The sequence below is a fragment of the Sinocyclocheilus anshuiensis genome, unplaced genomic scaffold (assembly GCF_001515605.1).
Source record: "Sinocyclocheilus anshuiensis isolate Anshui unplaced genomic scaffold, SAMN03320099.WGS_v1.1 scaffold1148, whole genome shotgun sequence".
Lineage (NCBI taxonomy): Eukaryota > Metazoa > Chordata > Actinopteri > Cypriniformes > Cyprinidae > Sinocyclocheilus > Sinocyclocheilus anshuiensis.
The window spans coordinates 788,811-804,617 of record NW_015548259.1 but is presented as its reverse complement, the minus strand read 5'-3'; the positions used below and the strand labels follow the sequence as shown (position 1 = coordinate 804,617).

At 35.8% G+C, this 15,807-nt stretch overlaps 1 protein-coding gene and 1 pseudogene across 4 annotated transcripts in view; both read right to left on the bottom strand.

Annotated features, from left to right (window-relative positions):
• The window catches only part of LOC107655530 (TBC1 domain family member 4-like), a 38,814-nt gene extending 28,020 nt beyond the window's left edge, over positions 1-10,794 (bottom strand). For all 4 annotated transcript variants that reach the window (XM_016443051.1, XM_016443053.1, XM_016443052.1 and 1 more), the window contains exon 1: positions 9,732-10,794. In XM_016443051.1, coding sequence (XP_016298537.1) covers positions 9,732-10,133 — 402 coding nt within the window. In that variant the 5' untranslated portion in view covers positions 10,134-10,794. The remainder of the gene's footprint in view (positions 1-9,731) is intronic.
• Positions 10,795-12,690: 1,896 nt separating this feature from the next.
• Positions 12,691-15,148, bottom strand: LOC107655502 (COMM domain-containing protein 6-like; annotated as a pseudogene).
• Positions 15,149-15,807: the final 659 nt, after the last annotated feature.

The window sequence follows — 15,807 nt, the reverse complement described above, 5'->3', positions numbered from 1 at the left end:
AAACACATTTCATTACACCAAATACACAAAATACTGTTCTTTTTAGCAGCATCATATCACCCCTTTAATGTTGTTCTTTACAGGATCTTACAGGCATGTTTCAAACAGCTGAGAAACTCAAATGTAAAAAAACCAAAAACTGGCTGGATTAAAAAAAAATCATCAAGACATTGCAACAATATATAGTGATATTCTCAATGTTACTCAGAAGACAGGTTAATGCTGTTCAGTTGCTTTGACACAATCTGTATTGTTAAAAGCGCTATATAAATAAAGGTGACTTGACTTGACATTTTTATATAGGATAAATTCTAAGAGGTTTGTAAGAATGTTCAGTAACTGCAGTTCTTGAAAAAATCTTAAGACGTTCTTAAATATTTTAGATTTTACATAAGTACATCTTATTTTTTCTAAAGTTTAAGATTTGAGACAGTGGACACTGTCCTAAATTTAAGAGGATATTAACAGTTGTTGTTTTTTTTTCCAGAAAATTATTTTCAGAAATTCAAATTCTGTAACAAATGTAAAAAGAGGTGCTCTACCAACAGAAGAGGTACAACCAAAAATAAAAAAACATATGATCTGAACAAAGGTGCACAGTTTTACAGTCAGACCCAGATCTTTCTAAAACATTTGAACATCCCCCATTGATTTCATTTCGCAGAGCAAAGAATCTGAATAACTTTTTGGTTAAGGCTGATGTATGCAAAAGTCCCTCAAAGCCTCCACCATTTATAATTCCTCCGGGTAACTATAAATGTGGAAATTGCACTCCGTGCCAGTTCACTAAAAGGTTAAAATATTTTTCACATCCTAGAACAGGTAAAAATATATGTATAAAAAGTGTCATCACATGTAATTCATGTAACATTATTTATGCTATACGTTGTCCATGTGGATTGTTGTACGTGGGTGAAACATCAAGAGAATTGAGAACCTGCGTTTGCGAACATCGTAGTGCCATTAGACGTGGGGATGATAGTAACCCTGCAACACAACATTTTAAAGAGCATTCGCATTCTTTTTTTTTTTTTTACTTTGGCATCGAACAAATCCATTCAGCAGGTCAGGGAGGAGATATTGATGTGAAGCGCAAATCCAGAGAAACCTTTTGGATTTTTACTTTAAACACATTGTTTCCCAAAGGTTTGAATCAAGAAATTGATTATAGTTTATTTTGAGAAAAGTACTTTTTCTTTATATGGATACTCATGCTAAGCTTTTTTTTTTGGTCAATTGATTTGAAGCTTGTTTCATTTAGCCTCTTTATATTTTCTTTAAAGTTTGATCTTGAACTTGTATTTTTCTTTTTTTCTCTCCCTAATCCTATTAGGAAACTACTTCTCAAACAGTACAATTAGTGGAGTTGCACACCTGCTGGTGATTATCAGACTGCACATAACTGTGTGAGATTGTTACTCTTGTCATCTGATGAAGGCCTTGGGCGGCCGAAACTTCATGTTGTTCTATTAATAAAGCTTGAACTTTGAAGAGTGAGTGTTGCACCTTTGTTCAGCTCACAGGAATTCAAATTCACCTTAATTTTTGTCTCCACAACAATATTGAGAAAACAGATAAGAACATTCTTAAGAACATTTTTTATAATCTTAGGTTAGGAAAAAAAAAATTATATATATATTTTTTTTTGTTTGTTTTTTTTTTGTTTTTTTGAGGGGGACAATATTTTGTCAATCCAAACCCTAAATTTTGCTGATACACCATTTTTGGAAAACTTAAGATTCTAATTTGCTGTTTTGATGTGGCTCCTCAATGAAAGGCACAGAACAATAAAGAAATTGTGATTTACAGCAGTTTGGGTTCAGAACTCAAGCAGCATTTAGATCATTTCCATAAAACAACCCCTGCACAGTCACAAGCTAGACAGAATCCATTGAAACGCTTAACTGCAATTATTACAGGAAACAAAATACTTAATTTTACAAATTAAAAAAATGACATTAATTACATTCAGTAGCTTTATTAAGCCACAGCTGGGATCAATAGAATTATTGGCAGGGATTATTCAGTAGCCTCTTAACTTTGGTAGAGCCATGTCCCTCCTGTCCATACTCAAATCCACATTCATGCTTTTGGGCTATAAACTGGTATATTAATTGGTTGCGAATGTCAGATATACCTCAAAATATACTATGTCCAGGGCTGCATTAAGACCTTACAGGGCCCCCTATTCCAAATATAATATATATTTTGATATAATATATATTTTTATCCTATCAAAATTATACTCCTAATTTTGATAGAATAAAAATCCTATTTAAAGCTATATATATATATAGCTTTAAATAGGATTTTTATCCTATCAAAATTCTGATGTATTGAAATTTTATAATTCAATATTTAAAAAAAAAAAAAATACTAGCCTAAGTAAAAACAAGCTTATACTTAAGACAAGTAAACAGACACAAATTACAAAAAATAGACCTACTTTAAACACTTAAAGCACTGAATAAGAAATGATATTGTATAAAATAATTGTACAAATAAACTGAATAGTCTTCACTGTATAAATTCAATATACAGTCATTCTTATTTATTTTACAAAAGCGATTCGGTCAAGGACAGTGAGTGATTTTCTTTCTAATGTTTGATTAACATTACTGACATAAATTTTAACAGCAAGGTTTAGAACAACTTGAGGCTGAGTAAATGATGACAGTATTTTCATTTTTGGGTGAACTATCCCTTTAAAATCTCATCATATTAGGATCTCATATAGCCTACTACTACACATGCTTTATATTTAACTATTAACGTTCGTTTAAGACACAAATAACTGTGTTGACGAGGAGACATTTTGACACATAACTGTGCATTTGAACGTTCAAGCACAAGGCGCGAAAAATAACTCAAGTTTAGACTGGCGATGTACGAGCAGATGTGCACCACGCGAGTCAGGCTGAAACCGCAACGCGCGCATTTGCCAAAGTGAATTCTGCCCCACTGCTTAATGAGTCCTGTGACACTGCCTTACAAATGAATGGCATTGTTGTTTTTTATTACCTTTATTGCATATAATATGTATTTAACGCATGCCATAGTAAAACATTATTTGAATAAATAGACATTACACTGTAAATCTGAAGCTTTTTATGCTCATCGACAAATTTTTTGAATTTTATCCCTCTTTTACCTAGGCCTATGTAGCACTGCATATTAGTATATTAATTGTATTTCAATACATATGAAGAGTTAATTTGCAAAAACAGATAACTCCATTTTTAACAATTTTCAAAAATTATCCAATTATTCTCGATCAAACTGCAGTTGGGTTATTTTGATTAAGTTAAAAAATAATAACAAAAAAAATTAGAACAACTTGAGGCTGAGTAAATGATGACAGTATTTTCATTTTTGGGTGAACTATCGACCCTTTAAAATCTCATCATATTAGGATCTCATATAGCGTACTACTACATATGCTTTATAGTTAACTATTAACGTTCGTTTAAGACACAAATAACTGTGTTGACGAGGAGACATTTTGACACAACTGCATTTGAACGTTTAAGCACAAGGCACGAAAAATAACTCAAGTTTAGACTGGCGCTGTATGAGCAGGTGCGTGCCACGCGAGTCAGGCTGAAACCGCAACGCGCGCATTTGCCAAAGTGAATTCTGCCCCACTGCTTAATGTCCCTGAAAAATTACATTTGTTTTTAAACCACAATGCTTAAAATGCGTTTAAATTAAAAGCTTAACCTACATCATGCCGCACAAAACAATTGATAGGCTATATTTCTAGGTTTATCTCTCAACCCATAGGCGAATATACTTTGTTCAAACACAAAAAGCAATATACATCCATCAAGTTGTTTACTTGTTAATCAAACTAACCTAAAATCTGTGGGGACGATGACGCTGTGATTTTATCTGCTCCATGTGCCCGGTCCACTTGCTGTTTCACAACTACTCCATCATCAGCTTTAGTAAAATAACCTGATAGCTAGGAATTTTACTGACTATCTAACTCATGTTTTCCCCTCTCTCCTCGTTTTTTTTTAGAATAGCCCCTCTCTCACTTTCTTTTAGAATAGTTTACATTTTTACTTATCGAAGATTGTTCTTTGCATGACCATTTCCAGATTATGCCAGAACGAAGTGAAGAGAGGTGAATGCGGACATTGCAGCGATCACCTGATTGATATGTGGTGCACGGGTCGTTCAAAACTAAAAATATAGAATGAATGCATTTGATTGGTAAACCAAATGCAAACGTTATGTTTTAATCTCTAAAGGTAATGCATGGAATATATGGAAAAGCTCCACTAAATAATAGCGCTAATATGTGAGGGGCGGGGCTTTGGCAATCGGCGCTACCGATGACCAGTCAAAATACCCCACAGCCAATCACGGGCCCCCTCCTTGTCCGGGCCCCGGGGCTTCAGCCCCGCCTAGCCCAATGGTTAATGCGGCCCTGACTATGTCCATGACCTCTTGTGCCTTTGCTTGGCTCCGAAAAGTTCTGCCATGTCTCTTCAGCTCAAGTTTGTACAAGCTTATGGCATTGTTAAATAAAACTGATTTATCAGCAAGACACGTCATGTTGAGAGAATACTAAAATGAGTCTGGTGACAGAATTGGGCCTAGTGCCAGCAAGACTCAGAGGTGAAATGAAATGAAGTTCCACAGAGTTTAAACAGACACTAGGCCCGCTCAGACTAGACTGGAAGAGCATGCTTGGCTGGCCTGATCTACATGTCTACCACAAGCCTGGTATAAGATTCAATTCTGAGACTCTACATAAATTGAAAACAAACAGAAGTAGAGATTCATGATGCTTTAAAAAAAAAAATCTGCTAAAACAAAAAAACAGTTTCAGTCAAACAAAGGTGAAATTTCCTTAAAAGTAAGACACGCCAAGCTCTGAGACACATTAGCATGTTGCAAAGTGCACATAGTGCACAACGCAGTAGTGTGAACAAGAATCCAGTCGATATAACAAAATCTTCTAGGAACAAAAGCCTTGTAATGACCACAGAGTACTTGCTGCATAAAAATACAATACGTCATACCAAGGTCACATGGATGACTTGTTCAAGGCAGTAATAGAGAGTAAGCCAAACATAACTGCACGCTGTGCAAACTGGTCTATCTTTACAAAGATAAACACAGGTATGTTTGACAAATGTGCTGAAACCTCTGAAAACTTTCACATTAGAGGCAAACATCTGCATCGGACATTTGACATTTTGCTTTCCCAAGTCACCTATAATATAAATCATCTTTTCTATGGGCTCTCAGGTACAACAAACACCTATCCCACCATTTTACATTTCAGCACATAACCCATTATTTAAGATGTGGCTTGTTGAGTAGAGGTGTGCTATTACTTTTCAAAGCAATCAGACTTACAACTTTCACCTATAGCTGACCATAAAGAGAGTACAAAAAACAGGAGGGACCTGAAGTTATAAATAGAACCAGAATTTCAGAGACTTGAGGCTGAAGAATGTAACCATCCAGAAAACCCTATAAAAGCACATTAAAGTCCACTCAGAATGCCTTAGCAACCGTATAGCAACACACTGGCAACCACCCAGAACAGGCCAGCATTGTAGCAGCAAGTTCTGCATGGGCAGGCAGCACTTTTCTTTACTTTGCAATTGGTTTTATGCAATTATTGCAGGATCTTTAAAGCGAGTGTGGAGTAAAAATAAAGACACCCCAGACCTTTTCTGTCCACTGCACGTCTCTCAGTAAATATGGCTCAGTTTAATGCAAACATTTCATTAAAACTCCCAAGGCTAACTTGTGGAAAATCACAGTGCAGCAGGGAGAAAAGGCTCCTTGAGATCAGGAGGAAAAGCAAACAATCATTCAAGCAATCGTCTGCTGCAATTGGCCTGCCTGTGTAAGCAGCACAAAGGGTGTGGCTGCTTTCAACTGACAAATGACTTATTTCCCAGGAACACTCAGAGATTTCCAAAAAGTTCCTTTTTTTGGAAAAGGAATAATCTGCCTGAATAATCTGCAAAAAGCAGATGTTTTATCTAATAGCAAAAAGGCAGTGCGTTCTAGAGCTGTTTTTAGGTCATAAGCCCAGTGTACAAGTAAAAAATAGAGAAAAAAAGCATTTGTCACATTTGCAGGAAACTTCAGTGACCTCACCAGAAATCAACGACAGTGTTTTAAACCCCTAAATAGTCTGAATTATTTAATTGCAAGATGACACTAGAACCCCATTTAGTCTAATGAATTATTTGCACTGAAACAAATATGCAAGGATGAAAGTAAGAGAGTGTGAATTACAAAAGCTGTAAACACAGTTTATTATACTTCTCATTACCATTTCCCTCCCATTCTCTCATTTGCGTTTCCTGCATCCATCTGTACCAATAGAAAAATCTGTGTCATTGTATTACATGACAGAAAATCAAACGCAAGACATTTTTACAAAAACTTGGTTCACTTTCCTTAGCAATATTTGCCTTTTTAACCAACTGGTGTCAAGGGCTTTTAGTGATTAGATTATTGATTATTGATTATTGTTTAATCAACACTATCACTAAATAGCATTGTGTATTTGTCCCATATGTATGATTATTATTATGATTATTACTTAATTTGTGTTATATGCAACTGCACTATCTGTGACTGGATTGGGCAAATGTCCAATGTCCACTTAATTGTTACTTTGTAATGAGTATTTGGTGTACCTTGTAAAGTGTCCTTGGGAAAGGCGCTATATAAATTAAACATATTATTATTATTCACATCTACAGTAGAATTTAAAACAAACTGCTGTTGTGATGCATTCTGATGTTTACAGATAAATGCCACTAGGGTTTATATGATGTAACCAAATGCAATGACATTCATACATTTTTAAGTGCAGATAATTGTTCAAACACTAGTGTAAAGCTTTTTAAGACATGTATGACACAGAGACTTGAAACCAGCTGAGGAGAATTAAACCTCTTTGATTTATGCATCAAAGCTGTGAGATGATTAATAGTTTAAACTGATTATTTTGCATGTTCTCTTTTAACACAAAGAACTGTGATGAGGAATTCCTGCTTTTCATTAAAAATTGATTAAATTCAAATGCACTGATTAGTGCTTCTGACCTCCTATTTCACAAGGTTATTACCATTTTTGCTTTTGTGATCTAAAGAATGTGGAAAATTTCATCAATGTGCTGCTGTGACCTTACTCCTCATGTTTAAAAGGATGATAGGAATGCTTTAGAATGCTGTTTAAAAACCAAGATATAAAATGCAAATAGCAGTAGAGGCTTCTCAGAAACTTACCAGTCAAGCCACAAAAAAAAGAGTGAAATCTGAGAAAAGAGCACAGAAATATGGCACATGTTTCAAGCAGGTTCACAATTTATTTATAAGGACTTTCTAAAAATCACTATTTAAAGACAGGTTTGGTTATGAAATACTACAATGGATGTGATTCTACGCTTTATATTCAGTCTGGCAGGGCCCATGGTCAAGCTTCATTCAAACTCAACTGAATTGTAAATCAGAGGTTCTTAAAGTTTTTGATGACATGGACCCCAAAATATGAAGCTCCCCATGCATAGGAACCCCTTCATAAAATATAAAAGCAGCTACATATTTTCATGTGACAACACATTTATACTATGTGATTTCTACTGTGAAAAATTATTTTTCCACCACACTGCTAAAAACTGCTGTCAAAAGAAAGAAAAGAATAAAGTAATCCTCTGAGTTCTGATCAGTCATTAGAAAGCAGAATGAAATAGAAATATTTTCAAACTTGGTGAATGCAAAAATTATTAATTTATCATTTATAAATATTTCATTAAAAAAAGTACACAAATGATCTTTGACAGTCCCAAAAAAATACTGCAGAAAATCTTTTTATTTCTCTCAAATTTTTGTGAACCCCAGCACACCCTAGTTTGAAACAGTACCAAAATACAATTCACACTAGGACAAGACATAAGGAAACTCAAATCACCGGTTACGTCCTGTACTGGATGTAGATTGGCATGGCATGAGTCGTTCTAATTCTTTTTTACTAGGAAGACCAACTACAAGGTATCCAGGCCAGTTGGATAAAGTGGGACACTGTACTATATCCTGAAACTCTGACTTAGAAGAATAAGTGGGTTATATCCTGTGCAACATTGATTTTAATTCATACTTTGATGATCGCTCCAAACTGCAAAGCAAACAGCCCCATCTTAAAATGCATAAACAATGAACAAAATGCATCAGAGGGACCCAAGCCATTTTTTCTTGCCCACAGCATAATCAACGCTTAATCACAGATAATGCTTTCCTTTCAGTTCTATCAGTAAAATGAGGCCAGGCATCTGCGTACATAGTATATCATTATGAAAGGAAACATAACCTTACTTTGTTGCCCTTACACTGGGTGGGCTATTCCACACTGAAAGTCCAGTTATAAATAAGGGACCAGTGGGTTCCCCCAAAGCATTAAAAGTTGAACTATATTACTCCACAGGCATCTGGAAAGGATTGATCAGGCTGCATTAGGAGCAGGAGATATTTATATAGCAATTTGCCAGCCGAGTCAGTCTCTGAACACTGGACAGACTAGTGCATGGTAGCACTTCGAAATGAGCCAGCAGCCATCTTAAGACTTGAGCTAAGACTCATTCCTCATGGACCATCTAGCACGTGTTGCTATCCAGCCTGATTTTCTTGCAAAACACATGACGGTGATGTATGTTGCCTCTGGAGTTCAACATGCACTCACAGCACGCCAAAACTTTCCCTTCCTCACATTCACTTCTAAGCACTTTTACCTCTGAGAACGTATAACAATAGTACAAATAGCATAAATAATGTGGCAAGTGCAAAGAAAGGGATTACTTTTCAACTAAAATTCACAGAGCACCCAAAAAATATATGCTTGTAAATGTGTTAGAAAAAAATGCATAGCAAATCATTGCACATATATGTTTAAATCCATGTTTCACTCAGAGCAACAAAGTGTATTGAACAGGCGTCTCAAATATAGCTCAGCAGCAGACTCACATTAGGGTTACATTACAACTAATCTCTAATCAATACCATGGAATAGAGAACTCAAATGTAAGTGCAGTGCATCACAGTTATTATTGTTGTTTCAAGGCAGTATGACAGCAAACAGAGGAGCGGGAGGGGGGATTTCTAGATTTTCATAGAACAATATTCTATGTGTGTATTGTTTAGCTGATCTGATTAATCCTTCTTTTGCGTTTGCCAGGAGAGATCTGACCCGTCTTTACATGATGCTCTGTAAATCTAATTACTCTGGTGCAACGGTGCCCTACATACTGGCATTTATCCAACTTACAAAGACCTGTCAATCATACAGCAGACTAAACCTCAGGGTGCACTGGCATTGTGAAAGTTTGGTGCATGGTGCATAAAGCATGGTGCATTAGAATAACAGGTGGGGGTTCAAAGGAATGAAGATTGCTTTTTTCCCTAATGTGTGCGTTTATATATATATATATATATATATATATACACGCCATGTATCATACTGCTATTTTGTCTATGTACATGTGACCCTCTAAAAAAATACTTTAGTCATTTTAGTAATTAGTATAATAGTAATTTGCTGCTTAACTTGGTCATGGTGCAGGGTATGTATGTATGTATGGATGGATGGATGGATAGCCTCTAATCCAAACCCCAGAAAAGGTTGATTCTTAAACTATAACTGTATTTTTGATCAATATATTTAACAGACTGAACAGCTGAACGAGTGGCCTTACATACCTGGTTTGGATCACATGCTTTGAACACATGGCATGCCATCTCAGACTCTGGGTTATCGGGTTGACTTCTGATAAGGTAGGCAAAATAAGACAGGTCATGGCTATTGTGGATAAACCTGGATATAAACTGTGCTTTGTGCTCGAATATGAACACGGACGGGTTGTTGCTGTTCGCGGGCACGCAGCGGATCAGAGGGGGCGAGAGATACAGCTGAACTTCTCTGGCCTGTGCGGGACCGGACTCGTTCTTCTCACTTTTCCTCCGGATCTCCGCCACCAGCCAGGGCAGCATGGGCAGCGTGGTCCGCCTGTCCAGAGATGACCAGCCCATGTACCAAAGAGCAAACCTATTTTCTGCCTTTTGATTACTGTCATTATTCCCTTTGCCATCCTGTCCCTCCATCTCTCCAAGGGCTCCGGGACAAAGACTTTAGTTGCTTTATGCAACAACTCAGTGCCTTTATATCACTAAATGCCTAAATAAATACATGCACGGGTCAGTATTGTGTGAAAGCAGCTGGAAACATCTCCTGGCGCGTTAATGGTACATGGATCACTCACGCTTTAGTCAGAAGTGCGCAAGGATCGTGTGTCCCGGAGAGCTTAAGAACAATAATAATGGCTTTTAAGATTCAGCGAGGATTTTAGCTTTTATTCCAAGGTCAGATCACTGTTTAAAGATAAAAAATATCCATTCAAAGGGTCTGAGGGCTCGAATAATCCATATATAAAGTTAGACGATTCGTGTGAGTGTATCAATACACAACTGCTTGAAGGAAGCGCGTTTGATTCCTGCAGATTTCTCGAGTCCCAGCGCTTCGGATTGTGGACGTCGCAGCGGACAGACGTGTGAAGATCAGCTGGGGTCCTTTAAAGTCGTTGCACATCACTTTTCAGTCGTTATTGTATCATTTTACGGCGTTGGAGAACAGAGAGTGCTGTTGTTCCAGGAGGCGTGGCCGCAGCAGCCATAGGAGAGGCGTTCACTTGAGCGTGTGTGTGTGTGTGTGTGTGTGTGTGTGTGTTTTATGTGTGGAGCTCTGGCTCCCCTGTCTTCAGGAAACACACGGCACTGTCCTGACTGAGGAAAGCAAGTCAACTCTATTTATGCGTAGGGTATATTAATAGTTAACGCTTTAGAGCTAGTTTTTACACTTTTTACTCCAGTGAATATAATATTTTTGAAAGTCAACTTCTTTATATGTTACAAAAAGCTATTATACACCGTTTATTGCCCATGGGTTGACTTTTTGTGACAACATGCCCCGGTTGTGAATATGGAAATTGCCATTAAACATGAACACAAGTATGAAACACAAAGCAATTCATGAAACAGCAAACATGTGTAGCGAATCAGCTCATGGGAAATATGAATAATTAATACAGTTGACCCTGAGAGGTCAAGTAAATATCTACAGCGGATCTAAATATTTATAATTAATTATAACTAGTTATGATTAATTATTCATATTTCCCATGAGCTGATTCGCAACACATGTAAATAGTAACTTCAATCAAACCATTATTTTGGCCAAGAAATATTGTTATTAATATATCAAAGAATATGCATTTGACGATTTAAAAAAAAAAGATACAATACTCAACGGCGCCCTCTGCTGTCTCTCAAAACTATAATTGATTTTGATGGAATGCTGTGGGCATATTTCGAATCAAATACTAACATACTGCATATAGTATGTAGTATACAATGTAAACTGTGAACCCTTTAATTCAAAGACAGTGGCTGAATTCGAAAAACATGCTACCACTGCTCTTACTATTTTTGCAATAATATTCTATAGAATTAGTTGTATACTGTAGAAATAGTAAGAGTGGTATGCTATTTAGAAGTACACAACCTGGATGTTGCTATCACAAGCTCTCACTTAAAGAGACAATTCTTTTCAAGCTGTAAATATAATGTTATCAATTACTCTTGTAGAAAACCTGACACCAGACAAAGAAAAACCTTTAACACATTATTTAATGTTCCTAAGAGCTATTTTAAATAATGATTTTATTGTCATTTTTATTTAACCTGAAAATAAACCTACTTGTAATGACCATTAGTGGAGAAACTTGCTTTTACTCATATATAGATCTACCAGCAGAAGCAGCCAGCCAAACAGTTAATTAGTCAAACTGGAGGTCAAGCAAGTTGCTTTGTGGGATACAGCATACTGCACACAGTATACGTACTATATTGTACACTGCAGAAACATCTTCTGTCATTTGAACCTCTGTAACCATTATTTTTAAGTATTAAGTATGTTAATTCAAGTTAATACCTTTTATTAAATATAACGATTGACAAATGTGAAAAAAATGTAAATTATGAGATATCAGATTCAGAAATTCAGGCCAACTGAGCACCTGCATAATAATTTGCATAATTTTTATGTATGTTTTCATGAAAGGATAAGTGGTTGAATTAAATAGAAATGAAAACTTTTTTAGAGTTCTCTCATGTTACTGTTGTTGTCTTCGAGTGTTTAGCAAGTGCCCAGCTTAAAACAAGATGCTAAATAAGAAGCACCACTCCCAGAAATAGATGAACATGAGATACATGTAAATGTAACCCGTCAGAGACCTACTGTAGCCCATCATCATATACAGCCTGTAAGAGTTTCTTTCTAGGCACGGGTTTCAGGCATTCAGAAAGTATTCAGCACCCTTGGATTTTTTCTCTCTTTCGCTGCTGTTACAAAAAGAAAATTCAAATATATTTAAATGGGATCTTTCAGCCCAAACAAAAAACAGCAGATCAGCCCAACAGAGCTGCTAAAATCTGATTTTTAAAAATTTAAAAAGACAGAAGCCAGACACTACAAAAATCAGGTCATCTTATCGAATTTTGGACAAAACCAAATCCAACATCATCCCAACTGTTAAGCATTGTGATCAGGTGCAACACATTGAAAAGGACTAGAAACAAAATACAAAATATTAATTCAGTGAATGTTTTTATTCATGAAAAAGAGTGGTTTCCTCTCTAAAGAAATTCATGTTCTTGAGCATCTCATAAGTGTTATTTGTTCTTTGATAGTGGAAAAACAATTAGAGGTGTAACAGGGACAAAATTCATGGTTCCTAAAGGCACTAAAGACAATAATGTAGATCGATAAATGACAAATGGAAATTTATGATGACCCACAGAGGGGGAAAAACAGGAAATCTAACATTTTCTAAGAATACCATTATTTATTATGATAAAATAACATTTTAACCTTGTAGCTACTGTAACAGTAGAACAAAAATAAAAGGTCGGTGCAAAATTCAACAAAATTTACGTTGTTAAACTGTTAAATACTGTACTTAAAAGTCAATATTTGGTCATAGACAAAATAGTTCACAATCACTGCTGTAAAAATTACATGCAGAAAAATATTAAACAGTCTCTAAAACAGAGGCCATTTCCTTGAACTGCCTGTAGAAGTTCTGAGGGACAAAATAACAGAAAGAGAATGATTAATTGCAGCAGTTCAGACACTTCAGAGAGTTGAATTAAATTAGGAAAATGCATAATTCCATACCTGAAACTGCTGAACTGTCATCTCAAAAGATTTATATGACATCTCCCCTGAAGTGTCTGCGATTTTCATCAGAACAGAGATGAACGGGGAGTTGAGGGATCAGCAGGTATCTGAGCTCACTGCCATTCCAAGCTTCCACTGGATATCTACAAGCTAAGAGTGAAGAAGCTTTGATATCAACAACCTGACAGAGAACAGTAGTTGACCGATGTTTATACTGTAAACAAGAATCATGTGACACACCTGTCCAATACTAGCCATTGTCAGGACCTCCTGATGTGCATGTAGAAGAGCAGCATGCTCAGTCCAAAGCTGGTGCACCAACTGTAGGGTTGGTTTGGACCAATTACTGCTGCTTTCAGTCAATTTACTGACCAATACATCCGCACTGAGATTGCTCTTTGCAGCTAACCTGTTTAAGTAAACATTTATCATAAATTGAAACACAACACACATATATCAAACAAGACAAATCGACACGTTCCAGAGATGTGTATGTAAAGGGGGGGTTTAATTAAGCCTTTTTATAGGGTGACCATACGTCCTCTTTTTCCTGGACATGTCCTCTTTTAGGACCTAGAAAATGCGTCCGGCCAGGATTTCTTAATCGCCCAAAATGTGATTCGGCATTTGCTTTCTACAGTCGTCATTCATCGTGTTTTTGTATTAGAGCTCTGCGAGGGACTGTTTTCATAATAATTCATTACATTTATATAGTGCTTTTCTAGGCACTCAAAGCGCTTTACATTGTCAGGGGGTATCTCCTCATCCACCACCAGTGTGCAGCATCCACCTGGATGATGCGACGGCAGCCATAGTGCGCCAGAACGCCCACCACACACCAGCTTATTGGTGGAGAGGAGACAGAGTGATGAAGCCAATTAGCAGATATGGGGATTGTTAGGAGGCCATGATGATCAGAGGCCAATGGGCAAATTTGGCCAGGATGCCGAGGTCACACCTCTATTTAATTCACATACATTTACTTTAATGACGTTTTGTCCTCAAAAAATAATACTGTACCTAAAATAGTATGACATGAGTCTTATAATATCTTGAACAGTTTTCTGATCAAGGTTTATCCCAGCTCTTTGAAATTTCTGTGTTAGGGAAATAAAAACATTGCAAAGACATAAAAAGCAGGTACATGCATGCTTAATTTACAGTATATTTACAGGGATTTAATTTTGTGAACTTGCATCACAGGTTTCAATCAAATCTACTGCTCTGTTCTGATCCTGAAGATGAACCAGGATTGACTGAAGCTGGAAAAAGAAAAGACGAGTATCAGAACAGTCATAAACGCTTAAAAATAGGACATTCAGTAAATAACTATGATAATATGTCAAAATGATCTGTAAGTGTGACGTGTTGCATTTTTCTTAGCACAAACGTGTAATGCTTTTCTTCCCATTGTACATGACCACAATGTAATGACACATCTTACCGTTTCTGCAAACAAGTCTATGGGGAGTTTTTCGATTTTTTTCGACCACACCATCCACACCTGCAATAAATAAATAAAAATTGTCACCGCTAATCAGGATTATATCATTTATTAATGTTAGGACATATCGATGTATTATGTTCTGTGCACAAAATCACCCAGTAATATACTGCATATTATTTATATAAAATATATATTAATATATGTATATAAGGTTAATTTTGACTTGCACAGAACGGGACTTTGCTCTTTATATTTGCAAGAAAATAGTAACAGATTCTAACTGTTACTCACCAGTTGACAGATCCATTCCTAACATCTTCGACAACTATGGCAATATTTACTATAAGGCTACTGCATTCAACCACCATATGTTAAAAGCGAGTCTGTTTTAAAGCATCGATCAATTACTTTCCGGTCTGAAACTTACACACCGTAAGTTTCAGACCGGAAGTGAAAGATCTCCTTGAGATTTCCTTTCAAAATAATAGTAAGATAATAGGTTGGTACTAGGTATCTGTCGGTGTTATGAAGAAATAATTCAGAAAAGTGAAAAGGAATAACTGAACAAAATAATTGTACAAAAAGGGTTATCCAAGGTGTATCTTGGATATCCAAAGCGCATTCTCAATAAATCCATACAGAAGTTTTAATGTGACAATAAATCCAGCTTAAAGTACAAGTATCCAGTCATTCTCTTATCTAATCTCTTAAAATGCCAAAAAGTCTAAAATACTTTCTTTGTTTGACATCTTGAATACTCATGAGTTAAACTTAATCACTGTCATCAAAACTTAATAATTGTCATCAAATATTTTATTTTTAATTTTTAAAAATCCTATATTTATTAGTCATAAATATAAAGAGTTACTCCATTTGACCTGATATGTGCTTTTTCATTAAAAAAAATAAAAAATGTCCTTTTAAAAAAAATAACTGAAAGACTAGTATATCGTTAAACAAATAATACATTACATAAATGCAAATATAATTATTATGTTATAATCATATTGTAGATATTATGTCAAATTATCATAGACTGTATAAAAACATCAAATTATTAATATTCATTCAATATATGTAAAGTTTGAGCTCTT